The sequence below is a fragment of the Cebus imitator genome, unplaced genomic scaffold, assembly GCF_001604975.1.
Source record: "Cebus imitator isolate Cc_AM_T3 unplaced genomic scaffold, Cebus_imitator-1.0 Scaffold216, whole genome shotgun sequence".
Lineage (NCBI taxonomy): Eukaryota > Metazoa > Chordata > Mammalia > Primates > Cebidae > Cebus > Cebus imitator.
The window spans coordinates 1,384,765-1,400,423 of NW_016107531.1; the positions used below are offsets into that span (position 1 = coordinate 1,384,765).

General features: G+C 43.8%; 1 protein-coding gene across 4 annotated transcripts in view; it reads right to left on the reverse strand.

Annotated features, from left to right (window-relative positions):
* The window catches only part of GARNL3 (GTPase activating Rap/RanGAP domain like 3), a 179,976-nt gene that overhangs the window by 47,518 nt on the left and 116,799 nt on the right, over positions 1-15,659 (reverse strand). For all 4 annotated transcript variants that reach the window (XM_037745914.1, XM_017549106.2, XM_037745916.1 and 1 more), the window contains 8 exons: positions 15,107-15,205; positions 12,838-12,941; positions 11,943-12,051; positions 9,870-9,915; positions 8,570-8,676; positions 5,998-6,113; positions 4,079-4,183; positions 2,905-2,979 (listed from right to left, as the gene is read on the reverse strand). In XM_037745914.1, the coding sequence (XP_037601842.1) occupies positions 2,905-2,979; positions 4,079-4,183; positions 5,998-6,113; positions 8,570-8,676; positions 9,870-9,915; positions 11,943-12,051; positions 12,838-12,941; positions 15,107-15,205 (761 nt within the window). The remainder of the gene's footprint in view (positions 1-2,904; positions 2,980-4,078; positions 4,184-5,997; positions 6,114-8,569; positions 8,677-9,869; positions 9,916-11,942; positions 12,052-12,837; positions 12,942-15,106; positions 15,206-15,659) is intronic.

Genomic DNA, 15,659 nt, shown 5'->3' on the forward strand with positions numbered 1-15,659 from the left:
ACAAAATCTTAAAGAAAAAATATGTCTGCTGGTAGAATGGCAAGTGCTGTGAACAGAGGTATTCAGGTTTCTGCATGACATATCTACATCAAGTGAACTCTTCTTCATTTCCATCTCAGGCATAAAGGGGGAGCCTTAGAGCCATGTGTGGATGTGTGGAGTAGGAGGCACTGTGTACTGTGATCTTAATCACACCAGAATTGTGGACATTTTCAACAGAATCCTTAACTTCCCTCCAAAGCACTGGATGAGCCTCAAAGGACAAAAGAAGTTTGTAGAGATTCTCAGGCACAAGCTAAGGTCTTACATTTTCACTTTACTCTCAACCAGGCATCAGGGCCTGATGTGTCCCACCTGTGTGTACACGCGTAGGTGTGTTCTTAAGTACCTAGGCAAACATGCACTCACATACTTAAGGTAAAGCAAAGGGCTCTGAGGACCGCCTTTAAGAATGGCATTAGGGCGGAGGGTAAATACTGTGTGTTACTGCTCTCTTAGAAAAGGAAAGGATGCTCTCCCATTAGAAAATACACAGCCTCCAAAAGAATATTCTAATTGCCAACATGAGACTTGTAATGTTCTAAAAAGATACCCTAAAGAATGTGAACACATTTTATAAACTGAAAAAAGGCTATATAAGTTCAGGTCATTAATTGAAATGGCATTTCCCCAAGAACATTTCTGGCAATTTTGAGTTTGTGATTACACCAAGAGGACATAAAAAAGCAAAGTAATATAAATGTCAATAGGGAAGAGACACAGACATCAGCACTAGGTAACACCAAGACAGAACAACCAGTTCTTAGTAACAATATGTTTTCTGCCCAGCGGACACAAGTTTGGAACAGTAAGGCAGAAAGAAGTTCTTCCCTTGGAAGATCCAAGGGCCCTACAGGATCCACAGAGGTCTCAAGGAGGTCTGTGAAACCCCCAAAATTGTACTCAAATGCTGCATATATGTGCCATTTTAACTTTTTTGAGACAAGGTCGTAGTCTGTCACCCAGGCTGTAGTGCAGTGGTGTGAACATGGCTCACTGAAGCTTGACCTCCTGGGTTAAGCAATCCTCCTACTTTAGCCTCCTGAGTAGTTGGGACCATAGGCATGAGCCACCACGCCCAGCTAATTTTTTTGATTTTTTTTGTGGAGATAGGGTCTCACCATGTTGCCTAGGGTGGTCTCCAATCCTGGGATCAAGCAGTCCTCCTGCCTTGGCCTCCTAAAGTGGTGGGATTATAGGCATGAACCACTGCACCCGGCCCCATTTTAATGGGCGGGTGCATGCAGGGTGTCCATTGCTTTTCATGGGTGCCAGTGACCATATGAGGTCTGAGGAACTGTTGAATATTGGGGTGTTCAGTATCAGCAGCAAACTCAGATCTGGCCCTACAGTTACTCTGGTCTGAGGACAGACAATATTTGCCATTGCCCTGGACTCTCTTCCATGGGGGTGCTTCATGTGGATTCCACAGGGTGAGAATGTGGTCTCCAGGCCTTCAGGTCTAAGTGCAGACTCTTCCTGGGCTCTCTCTAAGAACATGGACCATGGCTCATGAAACGATGAGTGCTGAAGAGGTGGGCAAAGCCAGGTTCTTTGGACCCAGAACCCTCTTGGGAACAGCAGGGGACTCTGGCCTCTGCAGAGCCAACTGCACAGTGGCCCATGGGGCCCTCTGGAATGGAGTTTCTCTGAGGGTGGCCTGTGGCTCACGGGTGGGTTAAGTACTGACCTCAACAATGGAAGCTTGCTCTTTGTTGTTCCCTGGTGAACAAGTTATGGTTCCACAGACTTCTGTTTTTAATATAAGCCTAAGAACTTCTTATTAAGAATGTTATTAAATCTTACTGGAATCTGGTATCTATAACATGCTTGGAAACAGTAGATTCCTACTGTGCACAGGAACAAACAGCACTTCCCAAAGTGCTGCAGCCTTTGGGAAGGATGATTTGCCAGTAGTCTTGTCTGAAGTTGGTTGTGGTTTTTAGGGTTAATTATATTTTAAACTCATCATTTTCCTGAAACTAGACTTTAAAGCATGCAGGCTCACATCATCTATATCTTTATCAGTAAGGTAGATGTATTCATAATTCTTTTGCTTTTATAATGGACACTTCTCTGGTGATGTGCTATGAATCTGCCCCATTTAACTTTTATGTATTCTGAATGGAGATATAATTAAGTACATGGGGTACTGTTCTATAATATAAAATCATATTCATAATATAATTTGTGTATTTTTTTCTGTTCTATTCTTGATCATCACCTAGATTTTTTCCCCCTTGGAAAGTGGAACAGGATGTAGATAAATAATTTTTTGGCTGGCTGAGTGAACTGTAGATTAAGCAGTGGTTTTTCAGCTGTGGTCCTCTAACCAACAGCATCAGCATCACCTGGGAAGCCATTAGAGATGCAAACTTTCGGGTCCCACCCCAGACCTGCTCAATCAGAAACTCTAGGGGTGAGTCCAATACACACTAAAGCTCGAACAACAGTGCCCCAGAGCCTTGCTGTTTAAAGCGTGTCTGTGGCCAGCAGCATAGGAACCATGTGCAAGCTTGTTGGAAGCATAGACTCTCAGCCCCACCCCAGACCCACTGGATCAGAACATGCATTTGGTTAAGGTGTCCAGGTGATGTGTATGCACATAAAGCTTGAGAGGCCCTGTGGGACATGGCCGGCCTGACCAGGTCAGTCCAGCAGCTCTGCTCCAAAGGCATGTGCATACCATGACAACACAGAGGCTCTCACTAAATGGCCACTCAATTTTATCTATGCTTTCCTTGAGGACTCTGCAGCAGACATGCTCTTCTTCCTTTTGCTCCCAAACCTTTGTCTAAGAATCTCAATAATTTCATTAAGGAAAAGGGGAATTCACAGTTCAGACTGAAAGTACCATGAACTCACCTCTTTTTTACAGATCCCTGAAGCTGCCAAGCTTGATGGAGCATCCCCTCTCACAATGGATTTCAGTTTTAGTGCCTTACAGAACAGAGATCTCTATTAAAGTTTATCAGGCGGCAAAAGTACAGCAGGATAAACAATCGTGATTTGAAAAAAATTTAATAAAACAGGAGTAATTGCTGACTAACATTTCGGGTTCCTCTACTGACTTGTTAATCGAGAAATGAAGTTAGCCGAATATAGTGAAGACTTAATGACAATGTCCCCACCCAAATTATCCAAATGCATTCTGTCATTTCAATTAATCAATATATCATTACTGTAATTGATAAACCATGAGCATTGAAAAAATACAGATTCTCAGGTCCCTCCTCAAACTTGATGAATCAAAATCTCTGGGAATAAAGTATGAGTATCTTTAAACAAGAGCCAATGTTTGAGGACCTTGTAATAATGCACCTGTTTTGGGAAAAAGCTATCTTTGCCTCTAAGCTTCCATTGATTACATGGCCTTCCTCTCTCTACCTGCCTTGCCCAGCTTTCTACTTTTGAGCCAGAAGCTTATTTGCAGCTGAGGGCACTCCTACTTCTCTGTGCTGTAATGTAGGATCAAGGCAGACAGCTGTTTTGCCTCCTGGAACTGATAAATACCAGTGTCATGTGCAAACCACTCATATTTATCAGTGGGAGAGTGATTTTCTCCAACGCCTGGAATAAGGGGATGACTGGGCACCACCTAACTGTGATGATTGTTTCCAAGTCACAGGATGGCAATTCAGGTCTTCTGTGAGTGCCACTGCCACTCTGTGCTTCCTCCTGCCAGTGATGGGTTCAAGGGGCATTTCCCAAATTGGCTCCTCATTCTTCAGAAAATTCCTAGGAGGCAGGCAAGTGGTCTGTGCTCTCTGGAAGAGAGGAGCCCAGAGCTGGGCCCTGTGGCTACTTGCCTTGAGGCAGTAGCATTCCTGCCTCTGCAGAGTGCTGCTCTCTCAGTGATGCCTGCAGAGAAGTGCGCCTACTCCGTTCTCAAAAATCTCACTCGTGTTTGCCACAACAATCCTAAGAGAAATTACAGAGCTCCTACAGCAGCAGGCAAAGTCTTTGCACGTGGGCCATCTGGTTATGATGGAACTCAAAACTACATGTCTTGCAGAAAAGGTTTCAGAATAAAACCCACCTGCCCTATTCTAATAAACTCTGCCTGGCGGGCCTCCTCTTTCTTCCGTGCTGACTTGGGCGACTCTGGTAAGACATCACTAAAAGATCGTCTATTAAGCATGTTCTAAAAAAGAAAAACAAGTTATGAATTCCACAAACCGTTGTTAAGTCTCATCTTCTGGCTTCTCTTAGTTTACAAAACTATTTATCCAAATGGTCCTATTTCTACCTTTCATTTCATTCACTCTTTAAGCATTGATGGAGCCCCTGCTGTGTACCAGGTCCATGGTAGATGCTAGATTCAGAGTCACTAGGTGGAGAACCAGCAACGTGTGAGGGCTGAGGACATGGCTTTGAAATCAGCAGACCTGCAGCTCCATCACTTACTAACTTACTAACAGTGTGACCTAGGCCACCACACTGCACAGCTCTGGGATGCCAATATTACACAGAGGCACCCCCTGGAACACAACAAACTGAAATCCATAAGAATAGTGCCCCTAGAGGTGTGCACATTTTGGCCCTGTGGGCTGCCTTGAGCAAACTAGTTAATTTCTGAATCTCAGTGTCTTTGTGCGGTTATACCTGTCTCCTAGGTGTGTGATGAGGTTTAAATGAGGTAATGCATGTAAGGTACTTTGCACAGTGCCTAGGGCATACTTAGTTACGTTAGTTCTCTTTAAATAGTCACTGAATGGGGTACACTCATTCAATCAGCAAGTACCAACTGAGCACCTAGTCCTCTGCCAGATTTTGGGAATGTGATAGACATAGTCTCTGTCCTTGTGAAGCACAAAGTCTACCAGGGACAGAGATTAAGCAATGCCATGTTTAGCACATGTGATCACTGCTATGAAGGGGAAGTGTGGCAAGTATATGAGAACATTTAACAAACCTGGCTTCAACTGGGGGGCTGGGGAAGCCTGGCTCAGGCAGTGATGCTTCAGCTGGGACCTGGAGGACATCATTATTCACCTTGGTACCCTCTCTGTATCTTCCCTGACCTTAGGGAATTGATAGATTGCCAATTATGGTTTGCTCTTTAGGGTCTTGGAGTTAGCCTGGCCCAATCTCTGAGTAGTTGTGGTATACCGACCAGACAGAAGTCAAAGGGTGCCTATAAAATGGTGCTAGTCACTGAGCCAAAGGGGAAGGACCAAGGAACACTAGCTCATTTTGATATTCTATATCTCCCCTGGGAGAGCACCTGAAGCCTGATGCAAAATTTATGTATACACATCATTAGCAATTCCTTTTCCTGGAGTTTATGAATGCACTTGCTCTGTGCTTCCTTGTTAGATAGAGAAATGTTTTAAACAATGATGATTTTACTCTACACTGATGAGTCCCTGTCACTGATGAACTAACACTGAGTCAGTAGGCCTCTAAAGAGCACATGTGCCTCTGGAAGTGATAGGAAGATGCAGGGTATATCAGCATGGATATGCCTCTGACCTATGAAGTGTCTGGATCTTCAGCAAATGGGAATGTTTGTTTCAGTACCTAAATATGGAGCTGGCCAATAAATCTCCAGAAAAACCCACCCTATCTCTTTCTACAATCCCACTTTCACCTACCCATCAGCTCATGGTACTGGCAATGCTGAGTAGCATCACCAAGAACAGCCACCCTAAAAAGCACTCATCAGTGTTCTAGAGATTGCTGATTGACACCCAACCTCCCTGCCCCTCGTTCGCACCTTGATTTCCATAGGCCCTGGCTTTCTGGAAATCACGTTCCTGTATATAGAAACCAGTGTCCTTCCTTCTTGTGTCACAATGAGAGACTGTCGCCCCATGGTAGCCACAGCACAGTCCTGACAGCAAGGATCAAGGCGCCTCCTATGCTTTTCTTACCAGGGCCTCATCGTTGAGTTGAGGATTTGTGACTCAACTTAGACCCCACAAGAAGGAAAGAAGACTGTGGACCCAGAGTTACCTTATGCAAATCTGGCATCAAATCCTGGTGTAAGGATCTAATCAACATATCCAGGGTACGCCGACGTTTCTGGGCAAATGTTGGGGTTTCCAAAGTGGCTTTTTCGCCATTAATTACTAAAATAAATCAAGTTAAAAAGGGAATTACAAGATATCTCTTGCCGCACACACAAGAATTTAAACTACGCGTGTCTGTTTTTTTCTTTAGTTCTGTGACTGGGAATTTTTTTATTTGAGGTTTTTTCTGCTTAATATCTTAGAACAATCCATTTTAAAGTCTTTTTTTTGGCTGAAAAAGGGAAAATGTCAAGATTTTTGTTGAAATACCATTTTCTGTCATCTCAGAGTTTTCAACCTCGCTGCTAAATCCACTGTGGAATTCCAAGAGCCTCTGATCACCCGACTGCTACCTGTCCTCTCAGTAATCCTTTCCGGCCCCACATTCCATCTCTTCAACACACCCTCTCCATCACCTTAAGCCTGCATTCTTTTGCTATTTTTACTTTCAAATCTTCAATGTCAAATCAACCCAGCCCTTTGTTTCATTTCACCCCATGTCTTTGACAACGGCGATGAAAGTCCCTCTGCTGACTGGCTCCACTTATAAGCTGGGTCCCTACTGCTGCTGCATCATCTCTAATTGGTGGTTATAGGTCCTTAGTGACCCCTTCCCTGCCACAGGCCCCCTAGAGAAAATGCTCTCCTCCTGAGCCCCATGCTGCCAAGACCCTTTCAGCTTCCAGCAGCTATACCTACTCTGCTGCGAACTCTGTTTCAGATCTGTTTCTTGCTCTCTACCTGACCCTCTGGATTTGAACACATGGACCCTACAGGACTTGGGCAATGTCACATACAATTTCAGCTTTCTGGGTTGATTTGAAAACTCAGAATATCTGGCAACCCTGGCCATGGAGCATGCTCTGAAAGGCCTCAGCTGGCTGGAGTGAGCACACACTCTCCAGTGTGTCACAGCTCCCAGCACTCCTGACTGTCCTCCGCTCAGCCCACCTCACTTGCTCATGCTTCCTGCCTGGGTCTTCAGGCACCAGAGTTGGGGACCTTGTTCTATTTGAAATAATGTCTCTCCCTGGAAAGGGAGAGACAAAATTATCATCTGTGGCACATGGTTTGCAGTGTCTGCTGCCTCTAATGTGTCAAGGGAGACATCACCTATGGACCCTGGTATAGGTTGGAGTATGGGAAGTAACAATGCTGGTAGCCCAGCTGGAAAGCAGAGGGAGCCTCAGCAAAGGCACCTTTCTTGTCTCTGTTATTCAGGAGAAAGCTCTGGAATCATGCAGAACTCTTTGTAAGGGAAGGGAGGAGTTTTCCATAGAAGAGAGGCTATCAAATAGCCTGGCCAGGACTGGGATGTTTCTGGTGACTAGAACTGACAGTCATGCTTGGCACTATCTGTTTTTGTGTAGGAGGAATCATGTTCTGGGCTGTGAAGGAGTGCCTGGGGACATAGGAAGACAGAGGAGAGACAACATGTGCCTGTCCCTTGCCCTGGCCTGAGGGACTGGTTTGGGACAATACTGGAGTAGGATTAAGATTGGAAGCTGGGGAACCTTTGTCCATTGAGGACTCAGTGAGGCTTTGGACTCAGTCAATGCTACCTTAAGGCCAGGTGACCAGGATGGACAGAGAGAAGAGAGGGGCATTCCAGATGTCTCAAAGCTGCATGGCAACAGTAACAGACTTAAGCAAAGACTGTAGTGGGGAGGGGTTGGGGTGGGGACAAGAGGCAGACAGCAAAGCAGCTGCAATGCCTAGCATGCTTGGCAGGAGGCTGCAAAGCAGTATCTCCATGGAAGGCATAGACCGAGCAGCCCTGCCAGGGTGTAGCGCTGGCAAGCTACAGTGGATGAACCCGAGTAACTTGTATCTGATCACCAATGACACAGTCCCACCATGGGACTCCCAGATATAATTCCCAGGGGTGCCCCGGGGAGGCATGCACAGAGCTCTTGTGCTTCAGCAGATGTGGGCTGAGAGTCAGGTATTTGGGTATAACCAGTAGAGTGAAAATACGTGCTCACCAGCAGGTGATGCCTGGCAGTCAGGGTCTACACACATTATGTTCTCATTTTGTCTCTCTCTCACACACGTACATGGGTGCACATATATACTCGCACAAGTGTGCACACACATTCCCCAACAACTCTCCCTAACCCTAAGCATATATCCACAACCACTCTTTCCCTCACCTACAACCCACTCTCTAACACAGACACAGATACATATATAAGCAGAGATTCACCAATGGCTCTATCAGAACACAGGGCAGAAGGGTGAATTTGAGGTCCCAGGGTCCTGAGTGGATGAGTGTAGAGAAGCTTCAAGGCAGGTGGCACGTGGAAGGTGGGGAAGAAAACATAGGAGAAAACATGCACAACATGGCCAGAATACTAAACATATGTCATACAGTGAATTAATGCTTAAACAATGGTATTTTCTTATTCAGCATCCTGGGAGAATCTGAAGAAATATATTCTGTCATGGAACAAGTTATAAAATTGTTTCAAAACAAAAACTTACATTTCACTAGCAAAAAGTCCACAGAAACTTACATTTCACTAGCAAAAAGTCCCTGAATTCCTGGTGGTCTGTAAACACTGGTGGAGTTGGCAAGGGAGGGCCAAAGAGTGGTACACTCTCTTCTGAAAATATTTTCAGCCTATGTAAAGAGTATTACAGAATTAGTTGGGTTTTCTTCAAAGATCACCACGTAATATGGCTTGGCTGTGTTCCCACTCAAATCTCAATTTGAATTGTATCTCCCGGAATTCCCACAAGATCATGGGTGGAACCCAGGGGGATGTAACTGAATCATGGGGGCTGGTCTTTCCCATGCTTATGCTCTTATAGTGGATAAGTCTCATGAGATCTGAGGGTTTATCAGGGGTTTCCACTTTTCCTTCCTCCTTATTCTCTCTTGCTGCCGCCATGTAAGAAACGCCTTTCGCCTCCCACCATGATTCTGAGGCCTTCCCAGCCATGTGGAACTGTAAGTCCAATTAAACCTCTTTTTCTTCCCAGTCTCAGGCATGTTTTTATCAGCAATGTGAAAATGAACTAATATACCACTATTCTGTCCTTCCATTTGTCCAGTCACATATGGAATATGTCAGGAATATCTGTTCCATGGCAGGAGTGACTCCTCTGGTCTGCCAGAGCCAAGGCCACCAACTTGCTTTCCCCTCCAGCTTAGTCAATGTGCTTTGAGAGCAAAGACCAAATCTTCCTGACTCCTTCATGGTCCAATCCATCAAGCCAGGCACCCAGGAAGAATAGCAATGGCCACCTGCCACATACCAGGCAGTGTACATGGTATTTTAAGACACAGCATTGCCTCTGATTCTCACTACATCTGCCAGGGTAGTGTCATTACCTTCACTCTACACAGAATGCTTGAGACTCCAAGAAGATAAAATATTTTTTTCGAAGCTTCAAATAAATTATAGAGCTGGGATTCAAACCCAAATCTATTTGGCTCAAAGTCCAGGTTCTTTTTACAACATAATACCTTTTAACAGATTAATATCTGAGAACAAAAAGACAAGCAGGCAAGAATGTAGACTAGGAAAGAGGATACTCTGATGAAGAGCAAATATATCAAACCTGTTCCCATGGTAAAGTACAATAAAATATCAAACTAACCCTGAGCCCTGGGTCCCCTGCATGGAACAACACTGGATGGAGTAAATGTTTCCTAAGGAGATGGTGGCCTTGAAGAAAGTTTTGTAAGGTGAGGGCACTCATATTAAATCAATCAAGAAATACATATATCAAGAGTCTTATAAAAAAATCAATGCTAAGTCAACAAGCATGAGAATAAGAACAAGCAATCGAGACAAAGTCATTACCTACCTGTAATTGTCATTTTGTTGATCATACCTCACTAAGGCAAAAATATCTGTGGTCATGGTTAAGGGAACTAATCACAACACTGATGCTCACAACTGACAGCTTGTGCTCTGAAAATCCCTTATACTCAGGAGGCTGAGGCAGGAGAATTGCCTGAACTCAGGAGGTGGAGGTTGCGGTGAGCCGAGATCGCGCCATTGCACTCCAGCCTGGGTAACAAGAGGGAAACTCCGTCTCAAAAAAAAAAAAAAGAAAAAGAAAATCCCTTGTGCAGAGTCATTCTTGACCAGCGCTTCTGTGGTTAGGGCACCTATCACTCTTAGCTTAGGACAGAACCTGTACTTCTTTCCAAGCGACAGCCCAGGGAGCCTTATGTGATAGCACCATGAGTAGGTTCAATGTTTGTGTGTGCCTCCTTTGGGGGAAAGTGATAAATTTCCAAAGCTGTCAGAAAAGCAACAGAAATATAGCTATTAAACAACTAAGCAGTCAGCAAAGCAAAAGGAACGGTTCCCAGGCCTGGAAATACAAACAAGATCCCAATAGGAAATTAGTAATACATTTCATCTCACACGTTTGGAAAGGGAAAGCAATTTAAATGTTTCGCTGAACACCTTCCCTTTCTCTCGTTTTGGGTTTGGTAGACAAAACAAAACAAGCCTGTCATAGCTGGTGGCAGATTCTGAGCAGAATCTACTTAGCTTGTGCTGGGGTTTGCGGAGTCTAAAATAGCTGGAAAGAATCCATCCAGCTTCTTCCTTTCTCCTACTCTTCTTCCTCCCCTCCCACCTCCACCCACTCTCCCACCTCCACCCACTATCTCCTACCCTCTGTCTTAGCTAGGACTGTGAAGCCATTGATCCCTTAGTGTCTCCATTCCTAGGCTCCCTGGAATGAATCTGCCTTAATGATCTGCTTGCCCCTTTTCAGAAACAAATCTAAAATGTGTATCTCAGGAAAATTATAAAAAACGACTACCTCTCAATCACCTGAACAGTTACCTGACTGCCACTTCTGCTATAAAGTTGGAGAAGTCTTCTGTTATACAAGAAGAACCACCTCTAGAAAGGGGAAATATTAGTCCTAAATCCCAGGGGACAGGAGAAGCTATTACTCAGAAAACAGGGATGAAAAGAGGAGAAAATTCTAACCAAGGTGCAAGTACGAATCGTTTTCTTCCCAGCCTCATGGAAGAAAGTTTGGAAATTGTTAACGTTCAAACACTTACTTCCATCCTCTATTTTTATGTTACAGGGAACAAGTCCAAGTCTCCAGATGCAATGAGTCATAGTGGGCCTGTCTCCAAACATGTTTACTTGGAGCCTCCAGGGAAATGAGTAACTCAAGTATAATTTATTCTGAAAATGCTGATTTGTTGCCTTTTGCTTATTATGTACAACCAGTAGAGCCATCAACTTTGGGTTATGCTGTCATGGCTTGGGACTCAGAGCACCAGGGCCACAACTGAGTGGCCAGTGAGTCTGCTGGGTGGGCCAAGCTCATGGCCCATGCCTGTTTGGTAGAACTGAGCTCAGACACCATAGGAACTTCAGCCCTATTGCTGGACTTTGCCAGCAATATGAGCTGAACAGAGATTAGAGGAATCAGATAAAAATACTATTAATTCCATTTCTCAAATTTCAAGAGATGGTAATGCAGCAGCTAGCTATTGCCAGGGCTTAAATCAACAAGGAAAATGATTTTGGCCTTTTATCTTAACTTACAAGTTTTTATGCCTAAAGCAAATTTCTCAGATAATTCACTACCTATAATTCTTCTGCTTTGTTTATTACTAAAGGATGGCAGAAAGTTTCCCTCATTTTATAGACTACCTGAGGAAAAGAACCGTATTTCAGGAGTCAAGAATTCTTTGGGAATTAATCCATCTACTACTGAAATAGAAGGAGAGAGGAAGAGGGAACTATATACAATGCTTAGGAAAAATTCCCAAAAAGTGGGTCTAAATCTAGAATTACAAAACAAGTCCATGACAAGATTTGGCTTAAGGGTTATAGAAGTCTAATGAGGCTGAAGCACAGGTCGCCACGCTGGAGCATTTACAAAGTCCCAGGATACGTGTAAAGTGGGAGCGGATCATGGAAGGCTTAAAGGCAGGAGAAGATTCCTCCCCTTCTTGGAACACAATGGTGACGATATCGTTTCCAATGTGGCGTTTCCTTTCCACCTGTAGTAAGCATAAATAACATCACTGAGAAAGACTCTCAAACATGGCACATTCACAGAGTTAAAAAACATAATCCAATACAACAAACCACAGTCACTATGACAGAGCCCTGAACTTCAGACATCTTAGACTTCAGCCTCCCATGTTTTGCCAGCCTAGGCCCTTGTTCTCCAACCCATTTCCTCTGTTCCTGTCTCAGTGACCAAGCTCTGGGGTGGGTGAGGAGTATCTTAGTTAGAGATTTCTTCCCAGCCTGGCACAGCCCAGGTAGACATTCAGTGTTAACTTCCTGCAGTGACCTGAAAACAATACTTGTCAACCATCATGCAGGACCCAACTTATGCTATGTCTTGCATAGTCTCATTTTGACAAGACACAAGGCACACTTAGAGGTGTCATGGAGAAAAGGTAGTATCTATATAAAATAGTCTCTCAAGAGTCCATGTTAGATAGGAGAATGTGTAAATCAAAGATATTAAAAAAAAAGACAGAGAGAAAAAAAGAGTATGAAACCACACTCGTGCACATACAAATACCTATACATGTTTATACATAAACACGCACATTATCATCTCTGACCCCTTATTTCTCTAAGCTGACAGCACCAGTGAGAACAGCTCTTCTTAAGATTTTTTGAAAGTTCCAAAACAGACTGCCAAAAGCATCCCTAAACTGGTGGCTGCAGTTCAGCTCATATGTTAACTGACACAGCCTCTAATTCTATGGAATCATAATGGTGCCCTCTCCACACTCACATCACTAGATGGTTTGTATGTTCACATGTACCTGCTGCTTGTTCTCTTTGGAATATGGCAACATGGTGGAAACATGAAACATGATCTCATGCCCTTGGTACACAGTATAAACTGAATGTATCCCTGTGGTATCATCTGCAAAATACAAACATGCATTTAGTGAGCACAGAGAATTCCAGAGCCATAAGGAAAGTGTTTTCATTTGCAGACTAGGAAAATACAGTACACAGGACATTCTCAAAGATCAGTCTGGATTATCCACCTGCATGGAAGCAAGCAACAACCCTCCACTTGATGCGACACCCCACATGGAAAGGCCTCTTCCTGTCCCCTTAAGTTCACTTGCTATCTGATTCATTCCTTGCCTCAGAATGGAGGAGGTCATAAGAAGTCCACGGTAAAGAAGAGAGTATTGCACTTCCCTGCCCTACAGTTACGGTGGTCGGTACAGAATTAAATTAACACAAGATAACACAATTATGTCCATAAACCAAAAGGAAGTGGCATCTGTGACAGAACTGTATTGTGATTAGAAGTACAGGCTTTACAATTAGGCCGACTTGGATTCAAGCTGCCATTGGCTATGTGGCTTTTGACAAGTTACTTCTCTCTAAGCCTCAGTTCCTTAATTTGAAAATAAGGATAAAAATCACATGTAACTCCTAGGGATACTGGGGAGACTCAATGAGACTATATTTGCAAAATGCTTAGCAGAATGCCTGGCTGTATCAAGGGCTCAGTGGATGGTGGTTATGACCTAATGGAGAGGCTGAGGGTTGCCAGTGAGGGTATGAGCGTCAGGCATTGAAGAATTTACCACACGCACTTTATGTGTGTTCAGTGAAGCTGGAGCCTGACAACTGGGACTTCATCCCTGCATCTGTCAGTTAAGGTACACTTAGCTCTTCCAAATTCAGAATCTGTGATGCTGTGGTGGGAAGATGAGGCTCCCAGGGGGTGAGAGTACCTGGACTTGAAGCCTATCACTATTTGGCCAAAAGAGCCTCACATTCCCTGCCTGACTTACCTCAAGGACCAACTGTGAAGATCAAATAAAGCAAAAAAAAAAAAAAAAAAAAAAAAAAAAAAAAAAAAAAAAAAAAAAAAAAAAAAAAAAAAAAAAAAAAAAAAAAAAAAAAACCAAAAACAAAGGGAAAATCTAGCAATGCTACACAAAAATGAGATGGTGAAAGTGCTTCCAAACCTAAGCTTGTAATCTGACCTACCTTCCCCCACGCAGGCCCCCATCCCCAAAATGCTTCCTTTCCGGTGTTTCCAATCTCACTGCTGGTGCCACTCTCACCCAGCTACCCAGGCAGAAATCCTGAAGTGACTTTGACTACTCTCTCCTCTTTCATCCTCCACTTGCCAATTCTACCATGAAAATGGCTCTTGAATTAGTCCTCCTGTCTCCCTTCTGACCTGCAGCCCTCTCCCAAGGCAACCCTATCTCTTGTTTGGACTGTTGTAACAGCCTTTGAGAGCAGGCTTCTCCTCTGCCTTCCCTGTCTGCTCAAAGGTACAGATCCAATCTCATCACTCCCCTACTTGAAAACTCTTACTGACAGAAAATAAAATCCTAACTTATTAATAAAACCTCAAACTCCCTGCAGGGTCATGCCCGCTCTCCTACTCCAGGACATATTGCATCATTCTGAGTGCCTCATTCCCTCCAGCCATAAACAAATTCTCTTAGTTTCTAGAATACAACATGTTCTTTTCTACCTCAAGGACTTCACAGATGTTCTCTTTGCTTGGAATTCTCTTCTCCCCTTGAGACCCTCTAATTAACTCCTACTCACCCCTCCCTCTGGTCTCAAAAAATTTCAGGGAAACCTTCCCTAATCCCCCAGCTTAGGCAAAATGCCCCATAGCACTCTGTACTTTTTCTTCTTAATTGCCCTCAGTACTTAGTGCTAAATCATTTGATAATTATCCGCATAACATCTGTGCTCCTGTAGACTCCTAGAAAGGAGGACCCATGTTGGTTTATCCACTTTGATATCCCCAGAGCCCAGCAGAGTCCTGGCACACAGATACTGCTGAGCCAGTAATATTCATGGGCAGACCAGGACTTCTGACACTGTCCAGGGCTGTGAGGGCTGATCTAGTTTTACAAAGCTCAATGGAAGTGCCAAACAGGTCCATGACTCCATGCTGAACAGGGTGTGATGCTGACTTCCCTCCAGTCGTCTCTTGTCCATCTCTTCCCCCATCTTAGGTATAAGTTCAGACACAGATCAGGCTGACTTACAAAAGTTACAGAAATTACAACAGAACAGATCAAGAGGTAGGCTTACTTTTGGTATCCAGACCGCCACGGTAGCCCATCCAGCCCTTTAGAGTGATTGTGTCACCCAGGAGATTTAAAAATTTTTGAAAAGCCTCGCTTCCAATTTCTGCAGGAAGAGGTAGAGTATGAAGAAAGTATGGGCATCAACAAGTCCTGATTTTCTAACTATGCACCAGAATCACCGGAAAATTAACGAGGCTCTGCCAATATATGCATGGTATACAGCATGGGTAAGTCACATTTCCTTCTTGAGGACCATGAGGAAGTCCCACAGTTTTCAGGATTCCAAGGAAAGGAAAACTATAGAACCAGATGAACCCAGCTTACTACTGCCAGACTGGGACCACAGGTGTTTAATATTGCAAAATGAAAATGTTATTACTGCTTATATTCAGAATAAGTAGGTATTTAACATGAAAAGTGCTAAATACTAGGAAGATGACACCATTTTATAATTCTCCCTCTCATAAAAATCACAGAAAAATCTTCCACTGCTCTTGGGACCATGTAGAACCAAATTCTCCAAATCCCATATGTTATTCTGTCTCTCCAGTGCCCAA